General features: G+C 38.7%; 1 protein-coding gene across 1 annotated transcript; it reads right to left on the reverse strand.

Annotated features, from left to right (window-relative positions):
• Positions 1–1,167: 1,167 nt before the first annotated feature.
• Positions 1,168–24,465, reverse strand: LOC117258223 (protein-tyrosine kinase 6). The gene is made up of 8 exons (XM_033628874.2): positions 23,850–24,465; positions 19,102–19,223; positions 16,290–16,453; positions 13,570–13,735; positions 8,003–8,164; positions 7,604–7,785; positions 7,371–7,524; positions 1,168–3,901 (listed from the first exon to the last, which is right to left on the reverse strand). The coding sequence occupies exons 1-8, from the start codon at positions 24,257–24,259 to the stop codon at positions 3,690–3,692; spliced, it is 1,572 nt and encodes a 523-aa protein (XP_033484765.2). The 5' UTR covers positions 24,260–24,465; the 3' UTR covers positions 1,168–3,689.
• Between the last annotated feature and the right edge of the window lie 988 nt (positions 24,466–25,453).

Consider the following 25,453-nt stretch of genomic DNA (forward strand, 5'->3'; position numbering starts at 1 on the left):
TTCATAATCCATAAAGATAAACTGTATTTATGTACAAACTTTACATTTTGGTTTTGTCACCTCAACTCTCTACTAGTCTCTGTTGGTTAGCTGTGGTATTACAGTGGAAGGAGACCATGGGAATGACAAAAATTAAGATTTCTCACAACAATAAGTGCTAGATTGAACACTGACTCTCATTTACTTCACAACTCCACTAGTGTGTCCTCCTTTTCCACTGTACAAGAGAAGCAAGACCTGTTCACATTACTGTTCTTCCCTGGAGTCCCCTACACCCCCCCGTTTTTTGAGTTCAGCTATTGGTTGTTGACAATGTTCATGCCATAGAAATTCAGCCAAGACTGAAAACTTACGATAATATTAAACATTTTGATTTTGTCGGAACGTCAAGCCGAGAAAAAGACTGACCTAATTGACAGAGTTTTAAATGAAGACAGTCTGAGCTCAGGGTTCCTTTAATAGCCCAGTTGTGAAGCTTTTGGCCAGTTGTCATGGAAATACAGATGTTCAAAATTTGTATTGCAGCATGGATGGTGAAACTGGCACTATTCAATTGAAAAGAGAAAATTTATCAGCATCTAAAACTGATTAATTGTCTAAAGTCTTTTTTTTTTCTTATAAAAATGTCAACTATTATATCGAATATCAAATTAAATTTGGGTTTTGTTCGTTTGGTTGGACAAAAGAATGTTGGTATGTTATATTGTTAGTTGGGTTGTGTGATTACCAATTCTATGGTACATACATTATCCCAAATATAAAACTGGGCAATTTGATAGAAAACAATCAAACAATGTTCCTCACAGCTGTGGACGAAAAAGAAATTGTTGATATTGTTAGGAAATGTGAGAACAAAACATCTACTGACTGTGATGACGTTGATATGATGATACTGAAAAAAAGTTATTGACGGAATATCAAAACCACTCACATATGTATGTAACTTATCATTCCTAACCGGTACATTTCCAAACAGAATGAAAACAGCAAGTCATTCCTCTGTATAAATCCGGGAACAAACACCACTTCATAAACTACAGACCTGTCACACTTCTTCCGCAATTCTCCAAAATTCTTTTTAAGAAACTTTTCAATAACTGACTGGACAAATTCATTGATAAACATAAACTACTTACTGACAGTCAGTGTGGATTCAGAGCACACAGATCAACATCACTGGCTTTATTAGAATTAATTGAAGAAATCACCAATTCCATAGAGCAGAAAAAAACTGCAGTTGGAATATTCATTGATTTAAGGAAAGCATTTGACACAATAAATCACGACATATTAATAAAAAAAACTGGTACGGTATGGCATCAGGGGTATAGTTTTAAACTGGGTTAAAAGCTACTTAAGTAACAGGAGACCGTTTGTGAAGCTGGGAGATTGTTCCTCTTCATGCTTGGACATAACTTGTGGTGTCCCCCAGGGGTCAGTCTTAGGACCAAAGTTTTTTATACTCTATATCAATGACATATGTAATGTATCCAAAGTAATGAAATTTGTCTTGTTTACTGGCGACACAAATATCCTTTTTTTCTGGAGATAATTTAATGGAATTATTGCAGGACATCACAACAGAAATAAGTAAATTAAAAATATGGTTCAACAGTAACAAATTATCATTAAACTTGAACAAATCCAAAGTAATATTATTTGGTAACAACAAGACAAACACAAATAATTATTCAAATAAATGGGGTTATTATAGAAAGAGTTAAGGAAATCAAATTTCTTGGAACAACTATTGATGAAAAACTCAGTTGGAAACCACATATAAGAACCATACATTCCAAGTATCAAGAAGTATAGCAATATTAAACAAAGCCAAACAGTTTCTAGATCACAATTCACTATGGATTCTTTACTGTTCACTGGTTTCACCTTATTTAAGTTACTGTGCAGAGGTATGGGGCAATAATTACAAAAATATAATACATTCATTATTCATCCTCCAAAAAAGAGCAATAAGGATTATTCACAAGGCTGGTTACCGGGATCATACAAATATATTATTCCTACAGTCAGAAATACTCAGATTCGCAGATCTGGTGGACTTTCAAACGGCACAAATATTATTCAAAGCAAAAAATAATCAACTACCACATAATATTCAAAACTGTTCACTGAAAGAGAAGGGAGTTATAATTTAAGGGGTTTATTTAATTTCAAAAATTATAGGGTGCGCACAACAAAGAAGAGTTTTTGTATTTCTGTTTGTGGGGTGAAGCGGTGGAACAGTTTGAGTGAGGAGATCAAGGGATGTCCAAGTATGAAGTGTTTTAAGAAGATGTACAAAAATTTGATTTTCACGAGGTACAGGGATGAAGGGGATTGATCACAGCTGGGTGTTGTGTATTTGTTTACTTTATTTGTTCTTTTCTGAGTTACTGTCTATCTGTTTTGATTTTGTTTTGTTTTTCAATATCTGAATTAAATATTTAGATTAGTTAAATTGATAATTAATATGACAGTATATGTATGTATATATATATATATACATATACATACACATATATGGGATTAAATACGTTTTTGCTTCAGCCCACTCCTTTTCGGACATGTAAATGCAAGACCACTTCGTGCAAGACCCCCCTTTTTTGTTTTTTTGTTTGTATTGTAAATTGTTTGCTTTTGTATTATTATTACTTATTTATTTATACATTATTTTTCTAATTCAGTAGCTTTACACTTGTTCTTGTTACAAATACTGTTTCTGTTTTGTTTTCTTCTGCTTTTATTTATTTATTCATTTGTTTGCATGTTCGAAATAAAGATTACTAAATTACTAAAACTAAAAAAATAAATATCTTACAAAGCACGGGAGCTTCCTGGATTGGCTAGTTTGTTGTTATTTTGTGACCTGTTCTGAGCACAGATAACAGTACTGGGCCACCCCATTATTCAGTTTGCTAGCTGGTTTGCTAGCTATAGTAGCTGTAGCCTTCAGTGTATAGGTTATTGACTCATTTAATACTAATGATAAGTTAGCAAGTTAACAGTTTCATTAACATGGAGGACTAAAGGTGACTAAACATAACACAAATAAAACATCAGATAGATTTTCATTGGCACTGGTGGTTGTTTAAATAGATTTAGAAGCGTTTCTGAATGGTTATTTAACACTGGAGAAAAGAACTCCCATAATCCCATGCTATTTCAGGGTGTCATCAAAGTCCGTCTTTGTTAATGTTTTGATCGAGAGACCGGCAGAGGGAGAAATTACATACTGTGCACTTAACTGATTAATTGTTTGGTCTGTCCTTGACAGTTTGTTTAGAGCTCAAATGAAATATCTAAATGTCTTTTTGTCTTACCAGTGAACCAAAAGGATATGGACCAAAGATATTTTAATTTATTTTCACAGAGGACTTAATAAACCTGCAAATTCTCACATTGTACAGGCTGGAAACAGGAAATTATTGGAGTTTACCCCAAAAACCCCCCAGCTAAAATGGCTTATTGATTATAGATATTGTTGCCAGTTCGTTTCAAAAGGTTACAGCTCCAAAAAAAAATTTATCAGAGTAACTGATAATAAAAACAATTGATAGTTGCAGCCCTAGTGGACGGAACAAAATACATCAGGCTTTGCAGGTTTGCCGACTGCAAACACTCACAAGTTTTTCCATGCAAAAGTCTGTAAAATCAGTTTGTTAAAAAAAGAGTCCTCAGTGAAAAACTGATCACGATCCCTGCACCATGTCAGACAAGTCAGGATCCAACTCATAGGAGGCGCTGTCCAGTTTGAGCCGGAGGTACTTGAAATCTGGCCTGTTGGCGGGCTCGAAGCTCCAGCATTTCAGCATGATTTTGTAGAGAAAGTCGGGACATTTGGTCGGAGCTGGCATCCTGTAGCCATTGGTTACCTGCTGGTACACTTCCTGGGTGCTAAAGGCTGAGGGAGAGCAGAAACAGTAATGAGAGGTTAAATATTTCTTTCCGATGAAATACCTGTAGATACACCTTGAGGCTTTCTGAGTATAATTATGATAGCATGTTTGAGAAATTAGGTCCTCCTCTACAGAGGTCGCTGCGTTCGCCGACATGTTTCTACAGTAGCCCAGAACAGACAAACCAAACACTGACTCTAGATAGGGACATTTAAGTTTTTGCATCGGCCATCATAGTAAGCAAGGGCGTCAGAAAAACACAGATTTTCATGCCCCATGTGCAGTAGATAGCTGTGGCTGGTGGCATTGTGTTTTCAGGTTGTTCCTCCGTCTCAAGGATGAACTGATAAGATTTTGGTGGTCAAAGGTCAAAGTCACCATGACCTTACATCCATGTCATTCTCGTGAACGCAATATCTCAAGAATGCCTTTAGGGACTTTCTTCAGGTGCACAAAAGTGCACCTAGACATTCAAAGGAACTGATGAGAATGTGGTAGTCAAAGGTCCAAGGTCAGACGGGGAGACATATGGTCATATACTGAATTGGTGACACTAATCTTGAAACTGTAGCACATGCTAACAGGTGCTTTGCTAACGGTCTGTAACATGAAACTGCTTCATTCGACAACAATAACATTATGCTATCGGAGAAAATAGGTGAGCACTCAATTGCAGGTGCTGGGCAAGTTGGCCATCTCCAACATGCCAAACAGAGTAGGAGAAACACTGATTTGTAACATGAAACTGTTTTATTCAGTGTTTGTTACCAGTTTTAATGTCCTTGTCTGTTTGTTTTAGAGAGGAAGAGACCTTTGCGGATAAATCAGCTCCCAGTAAAAAACTCCTGAGCAGTGAATACTGAAGGAATTCTAACCAGGAGGAGTTTCAGCTAGTTGAAATCTGTAATCCTCACTGCTAGATACCATTGAATTCCTCTAAATCTTACACACTGGCCTACAGATACATTGATCCGATATCATCAAAATAGATGGATCGGGTATCGGAAAATGCAACCTATACCTGAGGCGATCCTTTCTCTTTAAATCTATTGCGACGCGGGCTACGTCATACGTCATGGAGCGAAGGAGAGAATCTGCTGTATGGAGGTATTTCACACTATTTCAACTGCTGTTGCACAATTGTTTATTTTTGCTAAAAATAATCATTGCGTTCATCATTGCATTAATCTGTTTCATCTTGTTTCATTTTATCTTAGGAAAGAACTGTGTAGTCATCAATGCCTGATGCCTCTAGTCTTTTCTCTTCTACATGTAAAGGTATATAGCTTTTTAGGTCAACCATGGTATCGGGTATTGGCTGATACTCAAAGCCACAGCATCGGGATCGGTATCAAAACTGAAAAAGCTGGATCGGTGCATCTCTACACTGGCCCTTAAAACTCATAGATACAGTCTGTCCTTTATCATTGCTTTTACGCAGCAACTGTGCACCTCTCTGCTAAACCACAGACCACACAATGTATAAATATATTTGTTAAGCACAGTGGTTGACTTTCAGTTCCCGAAACACATCTATCAAAATGGTGCAACTTTATACGGAAATTGTTTCTTTATGTCATCATCTTGTGAAACCTCAAGTGCTGTTATTTATATTAAAGCACTTTGGAAGTTGAAATGGGCAGCATGTTAGTCTTACTATGAGTCGCCTTATGAGGGCGGCAGGATTAACTCTTCTAAGATCACAGTCTCAATTAGTTCAGGCCTTTTAATGTGACAGAGATGATGCTATGTTGCTATGGATTTTGTATCGATCAGTATGGATAAGATGGATGATTACAGCAAACAAAGCCTGTTTCAATGTTCATATGGGTATGTGATTATTGTTTTGAGACAGACTTAATAAATCTAATGTGTGTGAGAGACAAAGGGGTGTCAGAACTAAAGAAACAATATTATAAACACAATATACAATAGTGAATAAGAACAAATAAAAGTTTCCACCACTGGTTTAAAAAAGCAAAACACAAAAAACACAAAGAAACAGAAAACACTGTACTTGGACCGTTTAAAAAGTTTGTGTCCTTTACCAGAAATAATCATGTTGTTTGTTCTGTGTGACTTAAAGTTGTCTAACAACAAATGATTCAAGGAATGCTGAGAACAGTGTATAAATAAAGATACCATAAAGCAGCGTTTCCACTTAACACTTTTATTACTGTACCCTTAGACTGTACGCAACCTGTATGGATGTGTACATAAACTAAAGAATTGTTTTGTTTCACCGTAGACAGTACTCTTAATGTAGGTGAGATTGCTACCAGATTGTAATAGCCGCGTCACTTCTCCATGCTGTTATCGCTGTATTGCCTCTTTACCAACAATGTCAGCACCTCGCTGATTGACCACGGAACAGGTTGCATGTTTGCATGAAAGTTTGCATAAACCACACATCTACTTGAATATCTAATCATTGCACAGCTACTAAAGATGAAAAGGCAACAAAAAAGCCTTTCAGTAGGCAGCGACACTTGCTGCTGGAGACTTTTTTTTTTTGGTTATAATTATTTTTCTTTCTTCTTCTTTTTGGTCAACTTCAAATTTTGCTACTTTTCCGTAATTTTTGTCTAAATCATATTATTGCAAACTCAACTGTTGGTCCAAATGTCCTGAAACTTTTGCAGGATTGTCTACAGACATTGCTGGTCTAAAGTTATCAAGAAAATTTTGATTTGTCAATCCATTTGGGAATAATACATTAAATATTTGTCTTTCAGTTCCATTTTATATAAACACTCATAAATCAAAAATGGCGTAAGCAATAGTAACCAAACCAAAGCAGTCTTGGGATATTCTGCCACTAGAGGATTCTACAAATCCCAAAAGTTTACCTCTCAAATTCCACTAGAGGATTCATACGAAATTTGGTTTGCACCATCTAGGGTCATGACTGAAAATTTGGTAATGACTGCTTTAAGTGGGCATGACTTATTACAATCAATTAAACTTTTAGACATTTTACATTCCAAACTTCTTGTCAGTTAAAAAAGAAAGAGGCATTCATGTGCTTGCAGTCCACTTGCACCACAATAAATACTGTTTGCTTCTTTAATTTTAATTTATTATTGACTAACGTATGTAAACCTGCCACTGCAGGAACAGGACTGCAGTGTTTCTAGCATCACCGTCTTTTATTGGATCAGTGTTCTGGGTACCTCAATAGAGGGGTAACATAAACGGGGGGCATATGGAACGATTCTTTTGGTCGATCCATCACTTTTGACAACTGAAAAGCAAAAATAAATGTTCTAATGTGTTTCAAACTGAACTGAACCAGACTGCTTATTGAAAACAAGGCTTAAGAGTTTGTCCCAACTAAGGACATCACATGGGGCTTTGTCGAGTGAGAAGGAATGGAAAGCTTTCTTACAGGAAAGAAAGCGATTGTAATTGATTGAGTGCCATTAATTATAATTTTAACACGTGTGAGCCCAAAAATCATGTCATTTCACCAACCTGGGTATGGAACACCTCCATATGTGATAATCTCATAGAGCAAGACACCAAAAGACCAGACGTCTGACTTGTTGGAGAACTTCCCATGGCTGATGGCCTCAGGAGCGCTCCACTTATAGGGAATCTTCTTATCTTCTGTGATGTAGAACGGCTCCTGAATGAGAAATTTTTGTCTTAAAAAGCTTGATTTGGCTTTGAAGAAGACTCTTCATATGTCTTCCTTCCTCCCTTACCTTTATCACTCTGGCCAGTCCAAAGTCGGCCACCTTACAGATGTAGTCCTCCCCCACCAGGACATTTCGTGCCGCCAAATCTCTGTGGATGCTGTTCTTCTCCTCCAAGTATGACATCCCATCAGCCACCTGAGCGCCCATGTCAATGAGTGACGCAACATCTTGACGCTGCCCCTCTGGACCTGAAACAGGAAAAATCATAACAGAGAAAACAATCAGCACCGAGAATCAGACCCCAAGCTTTGAAGTTATGACCTTCAAAACAGACAGACTGATCACACCACAGCTGGCAAAAAGTAACCATGCACAAGCTTTAACCCTCTGACCTAATCCTGGGGCACAAAACTCTGGTTGTCATATAAGATGGAAGAAGAAGAAGGAAGGTAAACTGAGGTTTACTTCTGAGGAAGCTGAGCAGGCTGCCTTTCTCCATCAGCTCAGTGATGATGTAGTAAGGCGCAGAGGCCGTGCAGACAGCAAACAGAGAGATGAGGTGACGATGGCGGAGACTCTTCAGGATCTGAACTTCCCTCTGAAACTCACGGTGGTTCAACTCCGAGTCTGGAGAGACAAAGAGAGAATTACAAGGATGGAGAAAAATAAGATAGATGAAATAGAGGAACAGACATAAAAGAGGAACAGAAGATTAAGAAACAAACAGAAGGAAACCATGGAAACCACAGTGAAATCTGATTGTTTAACAAACATGACACACTTGTAGCAGTGGGATTTTCTTTGTTTCGTAAACAAGTGGATGATTTTAGAGCAGAGATGTTCATGTGGCACCATTTTATTGCGACTGTTTCTTTATCTGTTTTTAATTGAATCATGCTAATCATAAGTAGTGATTATACAATGCATGGTGCAAACTTGGAAATATCTTTGGATTTGTTGGTAAAGTTTATTAAAATAACAAACGACGATGTTGACAAAATGAGAGAAAAGCCACATTACTTTCCGCTTCTACTAAGAATGAAAAAGATGAAGAAAGAGAAGAAACATATGGAGCTGCAGATGCTCAGAAGATGCAGAGAACATGGTGTCCGTTGTTTTCAGCCGTGTGGAAAATTGGACCATGGAGCTTCTCAAACTTTTTACACTTGTCAGACTTTTTAAGAAGAAAGAAGAACATAATGTGTAACAGCTGTGGCTCAGGCGGTAGAGCATGTCTTCCACTAATTGGAAGATTGGCGGTTCAATCCCCGCATGCCATGTTGAAGTATCCTTGAGCAAGATACCGAACCCCAAATTGCTCCCAATGGCTGTTGCATCAGTGTGTAAGTACAACTTGTATGGTAGTGTGATATGTAATGTTCAAGCGCTCTGAGTGGACGGAGGGCTAGAGAGGTGCTTTTCAGGCGTTATATAGGTCCATTTATTGCTTTATGTAGCACAGCTAAATGGCTAATTATATTATTCAGTTATTATTATTATTATTATTATAATACACATTTAGTGTACATGTGTTATATGTATTTAATATATGCATAATATACTTACTATGTTATAACACCTTGGGTCTTCAACAGGGGGTCCGTGACCCCTAGGAGATCCTCAGAGTTACTGCAGGGAGGCGCCAAATTACTGTTGGATAATTTAAGTTTTAATTTAGGTCTTTTTTTGTTGTTGTTGTTGTTGTTGTTGTTGTTTTTAAAAACTAACATGTGTCTGAAAGTAGGGCTGGGCAGTATACCGGTTCGTACTGAAAACCGGTATTTATTTTCGTTTTGTTATGAATTTTTCATATACCACAATACTGGTGAATAGCCCAAACAACGAGTTTCAGTGGGGACCCGTTTCACCGCTGCACACCGCAGGCGTTCTAGAGCCGGCGAGTGTAAGAGCATAGAGAAAAGTATAGAGGCGAGAATGGCTGCCGGAGAGAGTTCTGAAAGCGAAGCAACTGTACACGTTGCTGAAAAAGAACACGATGACCCAGAAGAACTCATACCAAAAAGAGCAGTGTGTCCCCTATATGCAACTAGCAGCGGCACACCGACACTGCTGAAATATGACCACCGCTGCTGATTTATTTATTTATTTTTTTCCCTTCTTAGCTCTTTAGAAACTACCGTTATATTATTTGGCGCTACGGACGCTTCATATCCAGGCCTCTAGAACAGGTCTATACCTTGTCCTTTTATTAAACTAAATAGCCTCATGTTATTTATCTTATTTGCATTCTCATTTCTGTCTCTACATGGTCGCGTGTTTACAATTCTCTGCTCTCTGTATCGCGCATGGCAGAGTTTCGCCCCAATGCGCACACACATGCGCGCGCGCACACACACACACACACACACACACACACACAGGTGAGCGCACTAGAGCACAGCTCGGGCCGCATTTTCCAGACCGAAGCTGACCCGAATCCGGGACAATTATAACCGAGCAGGGCACTAATGGAGTGGAACCTGTGTTGCGTTCAGGCGTTGTCACATGTACACATTAAGATGAATTCAACACATTATTAGCAAAGATAAATTGGCCTATTTACAACAACAACAACAACAACAACAAAAAGCATTTAATTTTCAGTACACAATATTAAGTAGAGGCTAACTGTTCCCCATGAATCCTTTGCAGCACTTAGTGTGTTCATAATGTCAAGGTAAACTAGTCAGCGTACGTTAAGTGTACTGTATGGACATTCTTGTGAGCCACAATGGATTGTTTTCTAACTTTTCGAAGAAGAGACTCTGACAGAGTGGTCCACCTCAGAAACCACCACTGAAAGTGCAGAGGGTGAGGCTAACATACCTAATGCAGCCTACTACAACTGCTGCTGACTGAGCAGCTACAGGAATCGAGACGAGACCCAAAAATATAAAGAGGTTGTTGTTGTTGGTTGGACAGAACAAACAATTTTGTGACATTGTATAGGGTCAGTGTTCAATTGTTTAATCAATTCTTAAAGCAGTATCTCCTTTTCCACCATTTTTGTCTCAAGGACCTCAAATCTAATAACTAGGTTTACGACACAAATATGACCTTACAGACAAATAGAACGATTAAAAAAATCCTGTTTTATTATGTCGAAATGGTCATATACCAGTGTTTCCCAACTGGTGGGTCATGGTCTAAAAAAAGGTTGCAGGTCCATTCTGAATGGACCACAAGTGACTTGTAAATGTGTCAGATTTGTACAAAACACACTTTATTTCAAAGTACAGTGAATTTCTGGCACAGAGCTTTTATTTTGAAGGGCTGTTTCCTGCTGTAAACTAGCTCGACGTAAACTATATCAAGAATCATTAACAATAAACTGGCCTGAGTTTCAGTCTAAAGGTAGCCTTTGAACAATGATTCCTGGAAATGATGACACACATAAGCGTTTTACATTATTACTGTACAGTGGAAGGTTAATCAGATAAGGGAGCTTCTTGACATGTTCATTTTGTGGCTTTGCTTTATGCTTCTAAAATGGCTCACCTGACCACTCCCACTGTACTTTTACAAATGTTTGTTACACACAATTGATCCAGTTGTTCTGGATGAAAACAAATATACTGGACTACGGATAGTTGTCCTTTATATCTATCAAGATATGATTATTTGCAGCTATTAATCGTGGACATACAGTATCTGTATAAGTGAATGGTGTACATAGATTTCATATTTTATTCTGATCATATTTGTATTTTCATCTTGTCTCATTTTACCTTGTTTTCTATTTTCCTGCTGTTAAATGAATTTCCTCAGTGTGGGATTGATAAAGTTTTGTCTTGTCTCATGCTCTAGACAGCCATCCAAAATTTCTGGCATGGCAGAAATCCAGCCGACAGTCTAAAAGTTGTTCAGGCAAATAATCAGGTGTCGTGACCACAAAGTGCATGTTGCAGATATCTGACCTGGATTCTAAAATTAGTTGAGGGCAACCACTTCACGGTTCAAATGTGGTGTCATTTGAAAAGTGTCTGCCTGATTTAATGCACAAAAAATTATCACAACATCCATGGTTCAATCTCAGCTTGAGACATCCATTTGTCCTGGATGAAAACTACATTGTGACTATTTAAACATCAGAAAGACAGAGATTAACATTAGCTCATTCAATATGATATATTTACTCAAATAGAAAAGAGTTTTACTGATAGTTGCACAACACAGGGGCAGTTACTTAATGAACAATACAATCGTGTCTGCAATTCCACACATAACAACACTGCCTGTAAAGCCAATTATGTATGACAGCAAAGAGGTCTATCAGTGGGGATTACTATGATGGATGGATGTCTACATTCTTATTCTGTCTCTCATCCAGTTTCACTTAAATGTGGTCTAACATGTTGTAGACAATGCAGATGCCTCGTGCAAAAACTCAAAACATTTAGAGCTTGCAATTAGGGCTTTAACCATTCTCGGAACCCATCGGCTGTATTCGGTGTCTGACTTCCGGCAGACGGCGATACAGCCTCTGGGGGCAGACCCCCGATTTTTTGGTATTCCGGTTTGATTTGGGTGGAGGAGGCGAATTTCCGTTTCCGACTTCCATTTATATATATGTAAATATGCTGAACCAGTGCGATGGATTTGCAGTGACGCCAATTATGTTCCACCTTGTTAGTTCACCGCACGGACCGTTTACGTTTAACCTGGCAACAACTACAGCCGGCTCAAACGTGATTAGTCAACATCTTGCGGACTTCAAACAGCCTACAACCAGACACCAGGGCTCTTCCGCTCTTCTTCCGGAGGCAAGATCTCCAGGGTTTGCCTACAGACTCTACATTCACTGAATGTAGAGTCTGTATATAGAGACTATGGCTTTAACTAACAATTTTTGGTTCATCTGCAAGTCTATAAAATGTCAAAATTGTAAAATTTGCCCATCAAGAAGCCAAGAGAATGCCTTCAAATTGTTTTTTTTTTTTTCCAGACCAGCAGACAAAATCAAAAGATAGTCAATTTACAGTGATGTAAAACAGGGAAAATCAAAACCCCTTCACATTTAAGAGCACCAATTTTGCTTGATGAAATTGCTTTAACAATAATTTGATTGATCTAAGTTGTTGTTTTTGGACAAATTGTGTCAGCACTACCTGTGATATAATACATTGTCAAAGCTTCACTTATGCCCCTTTTACACTGCACAAAAAAACTCAACACCTGCTAACATCAAGCTTTTCAATGTAATGGGAAAGACTACAATCAGCATTCACACTCAGGTCGAATGACTTTGCAGTAGTCACAGGTAATTATCAGCTCCAGATCTGATCGGCATTGATCAAAACACCACATTCAGGTGAATGTGCTACTTTTAGTCTCTTAACCAGCAAGATGCAGTGTTGTGCCACCACAAAATACTGTCTGTCTTTGCTCAGGCAGCACTCAAACAGCGATCCAAATGAAAAGGCAATCTGCCCCAGGTCCGTTTACACACCTTTGCTCTCCTGGCAATGATAAAGGAGTCTATAGTCTATTTTTAGCAGGTTTACCTGTGTTTGAAATACCGGCACGCGCCTGCTAATTTCGGTGTCAAAGGGGTATGAGACGAACTTCTGTTAATGGGAATCAAACAGGAAGTAAAATGTATCTGTTAAATGATATGCACACCTGTGAATCACTGTCTGACTGACTGTAATCCTCTTTCAAAGCTTCTCATCTTGATTAAGCCTGAAATTTAAACTCTAAATACTAATCAACACTTTTATCGATCAACAAATCATTGCAACAAACTTTTGCAGTGCGAACCAGAGCAAAAGCAGAGTAATAAATTGAGCTGTTGCACCTTAAACCACAAATTGTTCTTTCCCAGCTGTGGAGGAAAGTATCTAAAGACATTTACCAAAGTTTACTTGTACTTAATTTACACTTGCACTCCACTATATTTCAGAGGGAAACCTTGTTCTTTTCACTCCACTGCATTTGTGTATTACCATTTACTGTAAATTGATAAGTTAACACGGAAGGCTTTTCTATTTCCACTTTAAATCAGCCTCGGATTAACAGAGATGATAAAGTACCACTTTTGATGATCTTGATGGCGACGTTAATGTGGTTCTTCCAGCGTCCGCGGTAGACGTCAGCGAAGTAGCCGCTGCCCAGCTCCTCCTCCAGGGTGAACTCCTCTTTCGGGAGCTCCCACTCATCCACTGTAAAATGATTCAGATCTTGTGTGGCGGGTTTTTTCTGATGGAGGAAACGCAGGCACACAGTTGTAGATTATAAAGGGACACAAATGCAGCTTATACATCCATGCATAAAGGCAGGATTTGAGTATGTCTGACACTTGGCCGTGAATACCATTGACTGTTCTACAGTTTTCAGAAAAATAACTTATAAAGTTAAATACATATGTAACGGACAATCTTTGAATTCAATCTCTGAATCACTGTAAAATTTTGAAATATGAAATGTGTTAAAATACATCGAGTCTAATGGGGAGTCATCAGATGTCTCGTTTTGTTCAACCAACAGTCCAAAACCCAAAAAGATTCAGTTTACTATCAAATACGACAAAGAAAATGAGCAAGTTCTCATAATTTAGAAGCAAAACTGGGAAATGTTTTGGCATTTTTGCTTGAAAAAGGACCTAAGTGGATCATCGATTATCAAAATAATTATTTTCCTGTCAATCGACTACTAGTTTCTGCTCTAGGTGAAAAGATCTTGCTGTGATGACAGAGCACTTTCATGGCTTACAGGACAGGTTTGCAATTCTTCCGGTAAAACAATACAATTGTCAGGTGCCCCAGTGAACGCTGTACACAATTTCTGTACTAAAAATGTCCGTCATCACTTCATTAGGAGCACAACAGAGAGACCAGTATGAAGAGCAGGAATGACTCATCCGAACATTATGTTCATGTTTCCTGATTTGTTGTTGGGACGGAGATTAGCCTCTTTAGTTTTGCCCTGACCAAGTGAGTGACAAATTGTCCTGCTGACATTTTGAGTTGACACAGAAGCTGTTATAGTGGCTGAACATTAAAGGAATAGTTCAGATCTTTTTAGGTTGAGGTTGTATAGGCTACTTATCCATAGTTAGTGTATCACCTACAGTCAATGTCAGTCGGTAGTCCCCAGTTTGGAGAAGCAGGGAGGAGTACCGCCAACAAAACTAAGCAATGTAGTGCTGTGAACCAGGGCAGCGACACAACATATTATAGCCTGCTAAAAAAAATTCTTAATCAGTTTAAGTATGCGCTAAGATAGTGATTTCTGTCAGGGAACTGAGGTCGTTATATCACTCTCTTCAAACACAGACTCCAATGAGAAAAACTGTGATTTAACATCACTGAACACAAGAGCTGCTGGTGTATGGCTGCCTTGATCTGTTTGTTTATTTGTCTTATTGTGTGACTGGGGTGAATCCAAACCAACCCCTTTAAACTCCAAATTCACACAATAACAAACTGACTAACCGATCGAGGCAGCAGCAGACCAGCAGCTCCTGTGCTCAGCCACCTAAAATTACAGTTTCTGTCAACGTAGTCTGGTGGCTTTGACGAGAGCGTAGATTTGTAACTGAAACTATTAACGGCTTACCTGTTGGAACGCACTGCCCGATGGAAGGACATTTGTGCAAGATGGGATATGAGAGGCTGTCAGAGAAATACTGTGGGAGTCTGCCCTTTTAAGATGTATCTTAACCTTTCCAAATGTAGCGTGGTCATGTAGTCACATACTGTAGGCTGGAACTGTTTTCTTTCCATGACATTAGTAATAGCTTTTTTTGCCTTAATGATACAGTAAGAGAAGAATGTTTGTTGGGCAGTGGAGCGTTGTCTTGATGTTGACATAGGTGCTGGTTTTAGTGAAATATTAATGATTCTAAGATGCTGTTGAGGACATGGAACCAAAAAATGCAACTGTAGGGCATAACACAAAGTCATGAAGGGTTGCTTCTGAGAAATGACATTTAATGTTTTAGATTGTGTAAGATAGTGACTGGCGTTCTTTGAGCATTCGAGTATATGTTCAAAGCTTTCTTCCCATATGTCATCTGGTATTTGAATACTTATTTCTTTTTCCCAACTGGCTTTATAACCTTTAGAAGATGGAGAGACGGATGATAATAGGATGTCATACAAGTAGGAGATGGAGTTAATTTGGTTTGGTGATGTTTTAAGATAGTTTTCTATTACTGATTTTCTCTTTTGTAGTTTTGTAAAGGAGGCAACTGTACCTTTAATATATAGATCTTTGACACTATGTATTCCTAAGTTACTCCATGTAGAAGAGAAATAGGCTTAAGGCTGAAGTGGGATTTGATTTGATTTGCCTCCATATATTTTGATGCTTTTACTTTTGTACTTTTACTCAAGTAAATTTTTGAATACAGGACTTGTAACAGGGTTTTTCTGCACTTTGGCATTGCCCCATCACTGCGAAAAGCTGATGTAGAAGTTTTGACACACATGTGGGACTTGGTGCGGCTTTTGTCTTTCATGCATTGTAGTTTTGATCCATTCACACCCTGACAACTTCTGCATCTTTGTTGCATGATTTCATTTTTATTTATTATTATTATTTATTTATTTGTGAATTTTGCGTTCAGACTCAGTTGCAAAAAACAACATAATGCAAACAGAAGGAAGCAGAATAATGAACAATATACAACACTCTGGCAACAAGTTTATCTGAGTTAACTCTCTGTCCACACTTCTTGTTTTTACATGACCAGAAATAAGAGGAACAAACAAGCAAAAGACAGAAACTGAGTCAACAGAGGCTGTCCTACCCTCTTGCAGGGGATTCCCAGTGTGCCGCTGTTGCTCAGGCTGTTGACACAGTAGTGCTCCACCAAATCGATCAGAGAGTCGAACTGTTGGTTAGGCTCCACGTAAAAATTATTGTCAGCTGTACTGAGGACCTTAAAATGCTTCACCCGACTGGCTGACCTCACTGCAGAAAGATGAACACAATTCAGACATAAGCAAAGGTGGTTAAAAAAAGTCAGACACAAAAGATCCTGCCCCTCCTGTATTTATATTCTTTAGATTTATCTTAATAATCGTAAACAAAGTGTTGTAGTTCAATCTGCTACACAAACAGCCCCAGTAGATCCCAAAGAAATGAAAAAGACTGAGGGACATTAAATTTAAATTCCCTTTTTACTGTTCTTCCAAATGTTTGTCTTTGATGAAAGTTTCTGCCAGTTTATTACAACCTGAATCTTATTTATTGCAGGTTTTGCAGGTTTGGCTATCGTCACTTTGGAAGCCACTGTTGTAGGTTATGTCCAAAGGTGCGGATTAGTACGCTGCATGAAATAATGGAAAACATAAATACTGACATTTTCTGTGGTTACGCTTGTGCTGTTGCTCTTTAAAAGGGCATCAGGAAAATGCCTTATTACTGTAATACACAGACAGGCACGTAGATGGAAAGAAGAGAATTTTACCACTTTCTAGTTAACACAGCGATCACACCTATAAGTCAGCACATGTCTGGGTGTCGCACAGTAACATCCAAATTACATTTCTTTAGTTTTTATTTGTTTTTCTGTTTGGATATGTGCCACTCTACTCTTAGTCAACTTGAAGGAACTGACACCTAAGTGAGACAGCTGCCAAGCTGTAGAACACTACAGACCAACAAACAACAACACTGGTTGTTTTCTGGTGAACCAGTGCAGCATTTCCACCAGTGATTGTAGCACCAAACCTGGGTGTTTTTTAACTGACACACGGGGGTGTTTTCCAGCATCGTTGAGGCCACCAAACCTGAGCGTTTTTCACCAACCTGTCCCTTCTTTTTCAACGGCTTACGTGCCTCCAAACCAAAGTGTTTCAAGCTGAAACATGATGTTTTTGTAAGCATAACCAAGTGGTTTTGTACCTAAACCTAACCACACCTTCACTACAGTGTTCTTGAGAAACATTAAATTTCAACATATCTGCTACAAAAAGTTGTACAAATGTAACGTACCTGTGATTTGAGGTATACTATGCAGGATTGTATTTTATTTTTTTAAAAAACAATGTATTCTCTCATATGAAAGTAATCCCTCTCCGTCATCGCTTAAGACCCACTATGACTTATTTTGTTCTTATTATGCTGTGTTCAGACATTCCTGGGCTCAGTACACAGGTGAGGTTATGGCTTTATAAAAACGTAACGACCAGGTGCCCGGCTGTAACTAGCCTGCATCCAAGAGGAAGTTGTGCAGAATCATGGACACAGTGCTGAAAAATTGCAAATATAGCAAAGCAAAAAAAAATGCCAAGCAGAGTGAATCTAGAGGTGTCTTTCAATTTCACTAGCAATACTGTTTACAATAAGGAACCAACAATTACTGCATAGCAAACCTATAAAGACCAGAACTATAACATGTTAATTAGGGATGCGCGATAAGATCGGCACGTCATCGGTATCGGCCAATATCAGCTTTAAAATGAACTCTCAGTATTGGCCAACATACATTGACAAGCATTTTACTTCATGTCTCCATCTGCTGGTGGGCTGTCATGATGAGAGTATGCATGTATAATATGTTAATTCTACCACAGAAGAGACTTGATGATCACTAAAATTAGGATCGGAAAAAAATGGATATATCTATCAGTATCAGTTATCGGCCAAATAAGTCGTTATATATTGGCATATTGGATATCGGCAAAAAAAATCTAATATCGTGCATCCCCAGTGTTAATCACTGAATAAGCTTAAGAGATTCTGTTAGTTGGACTCTGTCTTTGGGAGAGAACCAGGGTAGCTGTTTCCCCCTGATTCCAATCTTTGTGCTAAGCTAAGCTAACCTTTTGCTAGCTGTAGCTTCATATTTATCCTACACGAGGGTGGTATTGATCTTTCATCTAACTTTATGCCAGAAAGCGAATACGTGTATTTCCCCTAACGTCTTGCTATGTCTTTAACTAACAGACAAGTTGAAGTTCAGCTGAACTGCAATAATCTCTGGGTCAGGTTGTTTTCTCCAAGTGCCTTGCAGCTAGAATTATATTTAACTTTATCAAACGTGTTTTTAAATTTTTATTCTTATAGTGAGAATGGCCAAACAAGCTGGTTGTTCCTGTGACAGGAAGTAAGGTAAGGAAAAATGTGATATACTGGACTTAACAATTACATTTTCTGTATCTTTTAGCACAGTGCAATTAATCTTTTTTTTTTTAACTTTTTCAATTACTAACTTATAGTTTAATTTATTGCAAGGGCATACCTTAAAAGAAATTATGTCAGTACTTTTGAGATTTGTTTTTGCGCCCTTCTTTATATGGTGTATTTGTGTACTGCTGCTGTGACAGGCAAAGTCCCAGCAAGGGATAAATTAAGTATCTATGTTCTCCAATAACACTGCGTTTGATTGTGTGCATGTGGGAATCTCTTCCTAAGTTCTTGGATTCCTCATACCTTTCTTGCCACAAACTAAGGCCGACTCTTCTTCTTACATTTTACAAATTTCTTCCCCCTTATCTCACTCTCTTACAAAACACATCCTGCACATTTTTTTTGCTCTTCCCTTATTCTATTTTAAGCCAATGACATAGCACGCCACTTGTCATCCTCAGTCAGCCCTCTTCATCTCGTCTTACCTGAAAGAACGTATCCAACTTTGTCTTTCTCGCTGTGTCGTATGAGGAAAGCTCCATTGTCATTTCCTGGTGCCATCAGGTGGCCTTGGGCCTCAAAGCGGTTCATTGTCCCAAAAAACCATCTGAATCAAGACAGGAAGCCATAAATGAAAGTAATTATTAGGAAGTGGCCTCATGGTTTCAGACTCTAACTCTGTGGTAACCAAAATAATCTGCGTTATTGCATAAATGGTACACGATACATTTTGAAGATAAGTTTTGTAATAATCTTAGGTGTATGAAAGATCTGGCAATTTATTTTTGGTGTTGTTGAACACGCAAAAGTCTGTACCTGTGGATATCCTGCGATCTGGTTTCAGTTTTCAAGGTCTAACTTTGAACACTCAAAGTATCTAAATATGTCACATGTTTTAGCAGGTGCAAAAGCAGAGTACAGTACAGAACACACAAAACAAAGAAAGCATTTGCTGCTGAGAGACATCTGGTCTCTGATGGTGGCCTGAAGCTGAAAGTAGTGTTGAACAAGCAGTGAATGAATGCGTGGAGTCCTCTTTGCTCTTAATGCAGTTAAAATACATTTTACATTAACAAGACTTTTGCAGTGTCACCTGCAGAGCAGTAACTCCAGCTGATCTTTTTTTGTACTTTAAAGTGGAACTTATCTGTGAGTTTATTTCTTATCTGTGTATTTACTGGTTGCAGTTTTGGTTCTACAGATGGACTCGTAGCATTCATGGTTAAAACAGTATTTAAGATTAAATCTGCTGTTTGTCATAAGTGACAAACAGCGTGACACTATGTTTAACAAATAAGGCACCTAAAATTAATCACCAGCTGTTTTTAATAATCAGTTAATAGTTTGTCATTTTGCAAACAAACTTTCAAGCATTCAAATGTGAGGATTTAAAGCTCTTTTTTCTCATATACAATAGTTTAGACTACACAATATCAGCCTGATTATAGCCATACACAGCGGTCATACGGTGTCGGTTCGGATCCTGAACAAAAACGAGTGTCGTGTGCGATAATCCATCGTTTTATCCCGTGCAGTGTGTTATAGTACACAACAACCGACGCCATGTCTGGGACGCCTCACAACACCCTGACAGAAAGTCCAATATGTTTGATTTTCTTTTTGTCTTCCATGACTTCTCCCGTCACAGCCGTCACTTTGAATAATAGAAACACAGAATATAGTATTGTTATGTTAAGGCTGCAACTAAGTTTCACCATCAACCCTGAGGTTACTACTTAAAAGGTCCAATGTGTAGGACTTAGGGGAGTATATTAGCAGAAATGGAATATAGTAAAGTAAGCATGTTTTCTTTCGTGTGTAATCACCTGAAAATAAGAATCCTTGTGTTTTCGTTACCTTAGGATGAGATGTTTATAATTACATAGAGAGTGGGTCCTCTACAGAGTCCACCATGTTGTGCCGCCATGTTTCTACAGTAGCTCAGAACAGACAAACCGAACACTGGCTCTAGATGGGGCCATTCACATTTTTGCATTGGCCACCGTAGTTAGCAGTCCTCCATTACGACTAGTGTCTGAAAAGCAGATTTTCAATGTGCTTTATTCAATGTTTCAACTGGTTTAAATCGCCATTTTTGTTTGTTTTGGAGAGAAGGAGACCTCTGCAGCAAATTCAGCTCCCGCTAAAAACCTCCTGAACAATGAACACTGAAGGAATTCAAACAGAGAGAAGTTTCAGCTGGTTGTAGTCTGCAGTCCTCACCTCTAGACACCACTAATTCCCCCTAAATCTTTCACACTGGACCTTTAAGTGAACTGTTAATTTGGCATTGTATCAACGTAATTTTTTTTAAGTGAGCACTAAATTGTAGTAATATAAACATAAAATCATATAATATCTCTATATATCAATATAATAATAATAATATAATCATTCATAAAGACACTGCAACTGCAAGAGACTGCAACTCTATAATTATTTCAGCCCCCCAGCAGCTGCTGAAATGTGGGAATAACCTCACATAGCACACTTCCCATAGAGACAGACAAAACAAGAAGCGATGAGGCCGAGTGTCAGTGTCAGCACTACAGTTTGCAACACTGCTAAGAGACACGCAGACATGGGACTGACACTATGAAAGGTGTTATTGACAGTTCTCACAGTGTTGCTTACAACAGAAGGATGTTTCTGAGATTGAGTGGGAAGAAAACTGGTATTTGTCATGATGTGAAGTTACAGCTGTATGAATACTCACTTGTTATTAGAGAAAAAGGGGAATTAATACACAGCAGCAGGAGGTGGAAGGTTACTAAGAAGTCTGCATGGTTTTTAATCCAAAGCTCCAAACGCACAACATGAAAATATAAACTGAAGCTTTTTTTGTATTTGGTCCTTTAATTTAATTTTCTAGACTTGCACATAAAAAAAACAAAAACAATGGTATGCTGAGTATCTTCGTAGCATAGTAAGATACTGTACATACCACATACCTGTCAGGTTCTCTGTGTTGTGCATGGTGCAGTTTAAAGAAACTGAAATGTGTGACAACATAATTGAAATGTTTCCTGCCCCTTCCTTCGCTCCATAAAATGTGTTTCCCGACACGTGTTGACTCCAGCGTTTCAAAGAAATGCAAAGACTTTACCCTTAACGAGGAAGCTCCAGGAGCAAAGTTTCACTTTTCATAGGTTTGGCCTCCACTATAAAACACCAGCTGAGGCTGAAGCCAGCTGAGGCAGTAAATTAGATCAGCTTGAAATAGTTTTGTGCCCAAGAACCCAAAGAATCGTTGGCTGCCCTCTGCCTTCTCTGGGGGATATCTCCAGCTCCAGGTGCCTCTGCAGAGCCAAGATAATCATTAAGGCTGTTCCCGCCTGGGTCACAAACTGTTTTCTCTCCTGCCCTCTGGTAGGAGATACAGGAGCTTTAAGTCACATGGGCCGCCAGCCTAATAAATCAAAATATATGGAGTAATCAGTGCAACCCACTATTTATTTTTCCTATGCAACACCTTGATACGGTCTTTTTTCTTCTTTTTTTTTAACACTAGTTGTTTCTGATTTTATGAATGATGGTAATGGTGATTATGTCGTCTGTTTTTTATTTGCTTGTTTTAATGATTAGTTGGCACCTGATGAGCTACATGAGATGTAGCACACCTAATTTCGATGTATACTCTTTATGCAATGAGCATAAATGCTCTCTGATTCTAATTCTCTTCATCATATAGAAATATTGAGCTCAGCTTGAGACACTGGCATCATGATAGCCACTGTTGACACCCATAGAACCTATATTCATTCAGATATCTTGAGGTGAAAGTTCAAGGAACCCCTTTAAAAATCGCCATGCCAGTTTTTACTGAGCCAAAGTTTAGCCTAACTTTGGAGTAATCCTTAGCCTACTTCCTGACAAGCTTACACGGCATGGATGCATTATGTTGGATTTATACTTCTGCGTCAAACCGACGCCATACTACGTACCTTACGCCATAGCCTGATGTGCACCTCCCCAGAAATGTAACTATACAATATGTCCTGTCTATTTCTGTAAGCTGAAACCATTTTCCTCAGTGAAACAAAACTTTTATTTACTTTAATTTCACAGTTAAGAAACAATAAATTGTGAAGACAATAAAGCCTCCACAAAATATATATAGTATATAAATATACAAATATAATAGTCTTGTGTGTGATTTATCCTGACTTCATATGAGCAGAGGAAATCTCCACTTGTCACTAGGCTAATTTATACAATGTAAAATGCCATAGGCTTGTGCTACTAATGTTAGCATATCGTATTTGTTTGGAAAACGTGTTTAGTATAAGACAGTTGTTTTGTCAGTGAACCTTGTGAGTTGTAATGGAGCCAAATTTTGTAACATTACCTTTGTTAAATGTTGCTGTTGTCCCTGGCTTCATATGAGTAGAGGAAAAGTCTGCTAGCCGCTAGCCAAATTTATACAATGTAAAATGCCATAGGCTTGTGCTAATAACATTAGCGTGTTGTATTTGTAAGCAAAATGTGCCCAGACGAAAGACAAGTGTTTGTCTGTGAATGCTGCGAGTTATAGTGAAGCTGATTTGTGTACTTGTGTTTGAAATTGTTGCTATGAAGTCATGTTTAATGTGTGTTTAATGTGTGTTTCGAATCAACTAAACTTTACAGCACTTAACAGAAACCCCATCGTCGACTAGTGTTTGGAGGTGTAACTTGCAGAGTGACACAGACACACCACCACACATGTATAAACACTCAAAACAGCATAGGCCACGTGTGTATAGGCTACAGCGTAGGGTCCGCACAGAGCCGGCACACAAGTATATATCCTGCTTTAGATCGTCTAGTTTCACAAGGTACAGCTGTCTTTGCCCTGACTCAAAATAAGAACGCCACAGCCTACTTAAGACAGTAAGATCAGCCTCCAGTTATTTTTGCTGGGGGCGGCAGCAGCAATTGCATCAGGGTGGGCATGGTCCCCCTGGTCCCCCCTTTAGATGCGCCACTGCCTGGTGACAATAATTTATTAATTTTTATGTCCCCTCCAACAACAGAGCCCCTGATCATTTGCTATAATTTAATAATAATCTCCATATTTTGCTCATTGTTTAGTTTGACTCGCTTCAGGGCTGAAATGATCACGTCAATTGTGCAGTAAAAGTAAAACAAGGAACAGATTTAGGTCTGCTGAATGAAATTGCTTCGCAGTCATGGGTGGAAATGACACAGAAATACTTAATAAGTTAACTCCCTGAAACAGAAGTCCACTCACGGTTGCATTTGCAGGGACTCGGCCCGGTCCAAGTAGTTTTTGGGCACGATCCCGGTGTCCAGGATGCACCCGTTCTTGTCGATCCTTCGCGCTTTCCACCAGTCCCCGTTGCGGTCCACAACACTGAACATGTCCCCCTCCTGGAAGGACAGCTCGTCCGTGTGCCGGGCCTCAAACGACCACAGCGCCGTGTAGATGGCGCCGCTCTCGGGCACCCTGTCCTGCGGTGCCGGGCTCGGTGGGCTCTCCTCACTGCCGCCTTCACTGCTGCTGTCCCTCACCTGTCCTCCTCCTCCTCTTCCACCATCGTTACTTCCTCCTCCTTCTGGTCCAGGAGGCTTTTTGTCGGTGAAAATCCTCTGCCATAGCGACTCCAGACATGGGCAAGCTCTCCGCAGACACTCACCCATAGATGACCATGAATTGTCCCCCTGTCAGAGCCGCCTTCCTCTCGTCAGCCACGGAGCGCGTCAGTCGCGACAGCCGGCTACACCTGTCGGACAGGTAGAGAGGATGGAGCGCGAGGAATCCTCGGAATGCCTTTACAGAGAAACTGCTGCTTCTGTGTTTGTCGTGTTGAGACTGTGACTCAAAGCACTGATAACTTCCTTATGCCTGGCAATAATGAAATGAACGAGAACCCCGCCTATGACCTGTCAGACGCGTCATAAATATCTCACGGACTGATGGTCCGCGCAGATAGCAGGCTTACCGGTAGGAGCCTGTGGGACAATTACTGTGAAGGTTTGAAGTGTGTTTACTTTATTTTAGTAATTGAAAGGCAAATATTACACCTCTTACCTATAACATTTAGTTTCTAGTTACTTTTCAGATTGGACATAATGCGAAATGTAGGCTAAATGAAGTGAGGTGTTATTTCCGGTTACAGTGATTCCTAGTTCCTCCACTCAACTTTAAAATTCATTGGAACCAGTTTGCACACAAAACTTTTAGTTTAGTACAGTAACATGAAAGTTATGAGAAACACCAGACACAATAAATGGTGCATGACCCTCGTCTGACTGGAAGTTTGTCAGTTCAACAGAACTATTTTCTAAATTTAATTATTTTAATATTCGTAATCACAGGGAATACATATGACATGAAATTACCTGTTTTCTGAATGTTTATTTTTATATTTATTCAACACAAACAAAGTGATGTGTCAAAACTTAGTATGTTTATGTACAAACAACAACTATACATTGTAATTTTAAGGTCAAATTAAAGTAAAATGTTTCATTATTCAACTAAATTTCAATGTGCTCACTCTACTCAGAAATTATTTGCACGCAAAACTTTCTATTTCAGTAACTTAAAAGTTTACACAAAATAAATGTGTCACATGACCTTCATCTGACCTTTTTTGGTATGTTTAGTGAAGTAAGTTATTTAAAACCTTTAACTCTAGTTACTTTGTGGATTTAGATGATCATACAAAATATAAATGAAGTGATGTGATGTTATAGGTTAAAATTAAACATTATTAATCAATCAACTCACAGGCTCCTCTGCAGTATATAAAGTAAATTAGCTCCAATTTTACCAGCTGCAGCATTGATGTGATGAAAATATTAATGCATCAATAATTATAATTCAGTGGT

The sequence above is a fragment of the Epinephelus lanceolatus genome, chromosome 8 (assembly GCF_041903045.1).
Source record: "Epinephelus lanceolatus isolate andai-2023 chromosome 8, ASM4190304v1, whole genome shotgun sequence".
Classification (NCBI taxonomy): domain Eukaryota; kingdom Metazoa; phylum Chordata; class Actinopteri; order Perciformes; family Serranidae; genus Epinephelus; species Epinephelus lanceolatus.

Excerpts from the sequence above, each read along its gene's own strand:
- LOC117258223 (XM_033628874.2), bottom strand. The coding sequence starts at position 24,259 with ATGGGTGAGTGTCTGCGGAGAGCTTGCCCATGTCTGGAGTCGCTATGG. Across the intron at positions 16,454-19,101 it reads AGTTGGATACGTTCTTTCAG|TGAGGTCAGCCAGTCGGGTG; the intron begins GTAAGACGAGAT and ends ATCTTTCTGCAG. Across the intron at positions 8,165-13,569 it reads CATCAAGATCATCAAAAGTG|ACTCGGAGTTGAACCACCGT; the intron begins GTACTTTATCAT and ends TTGTCTCTCCAG.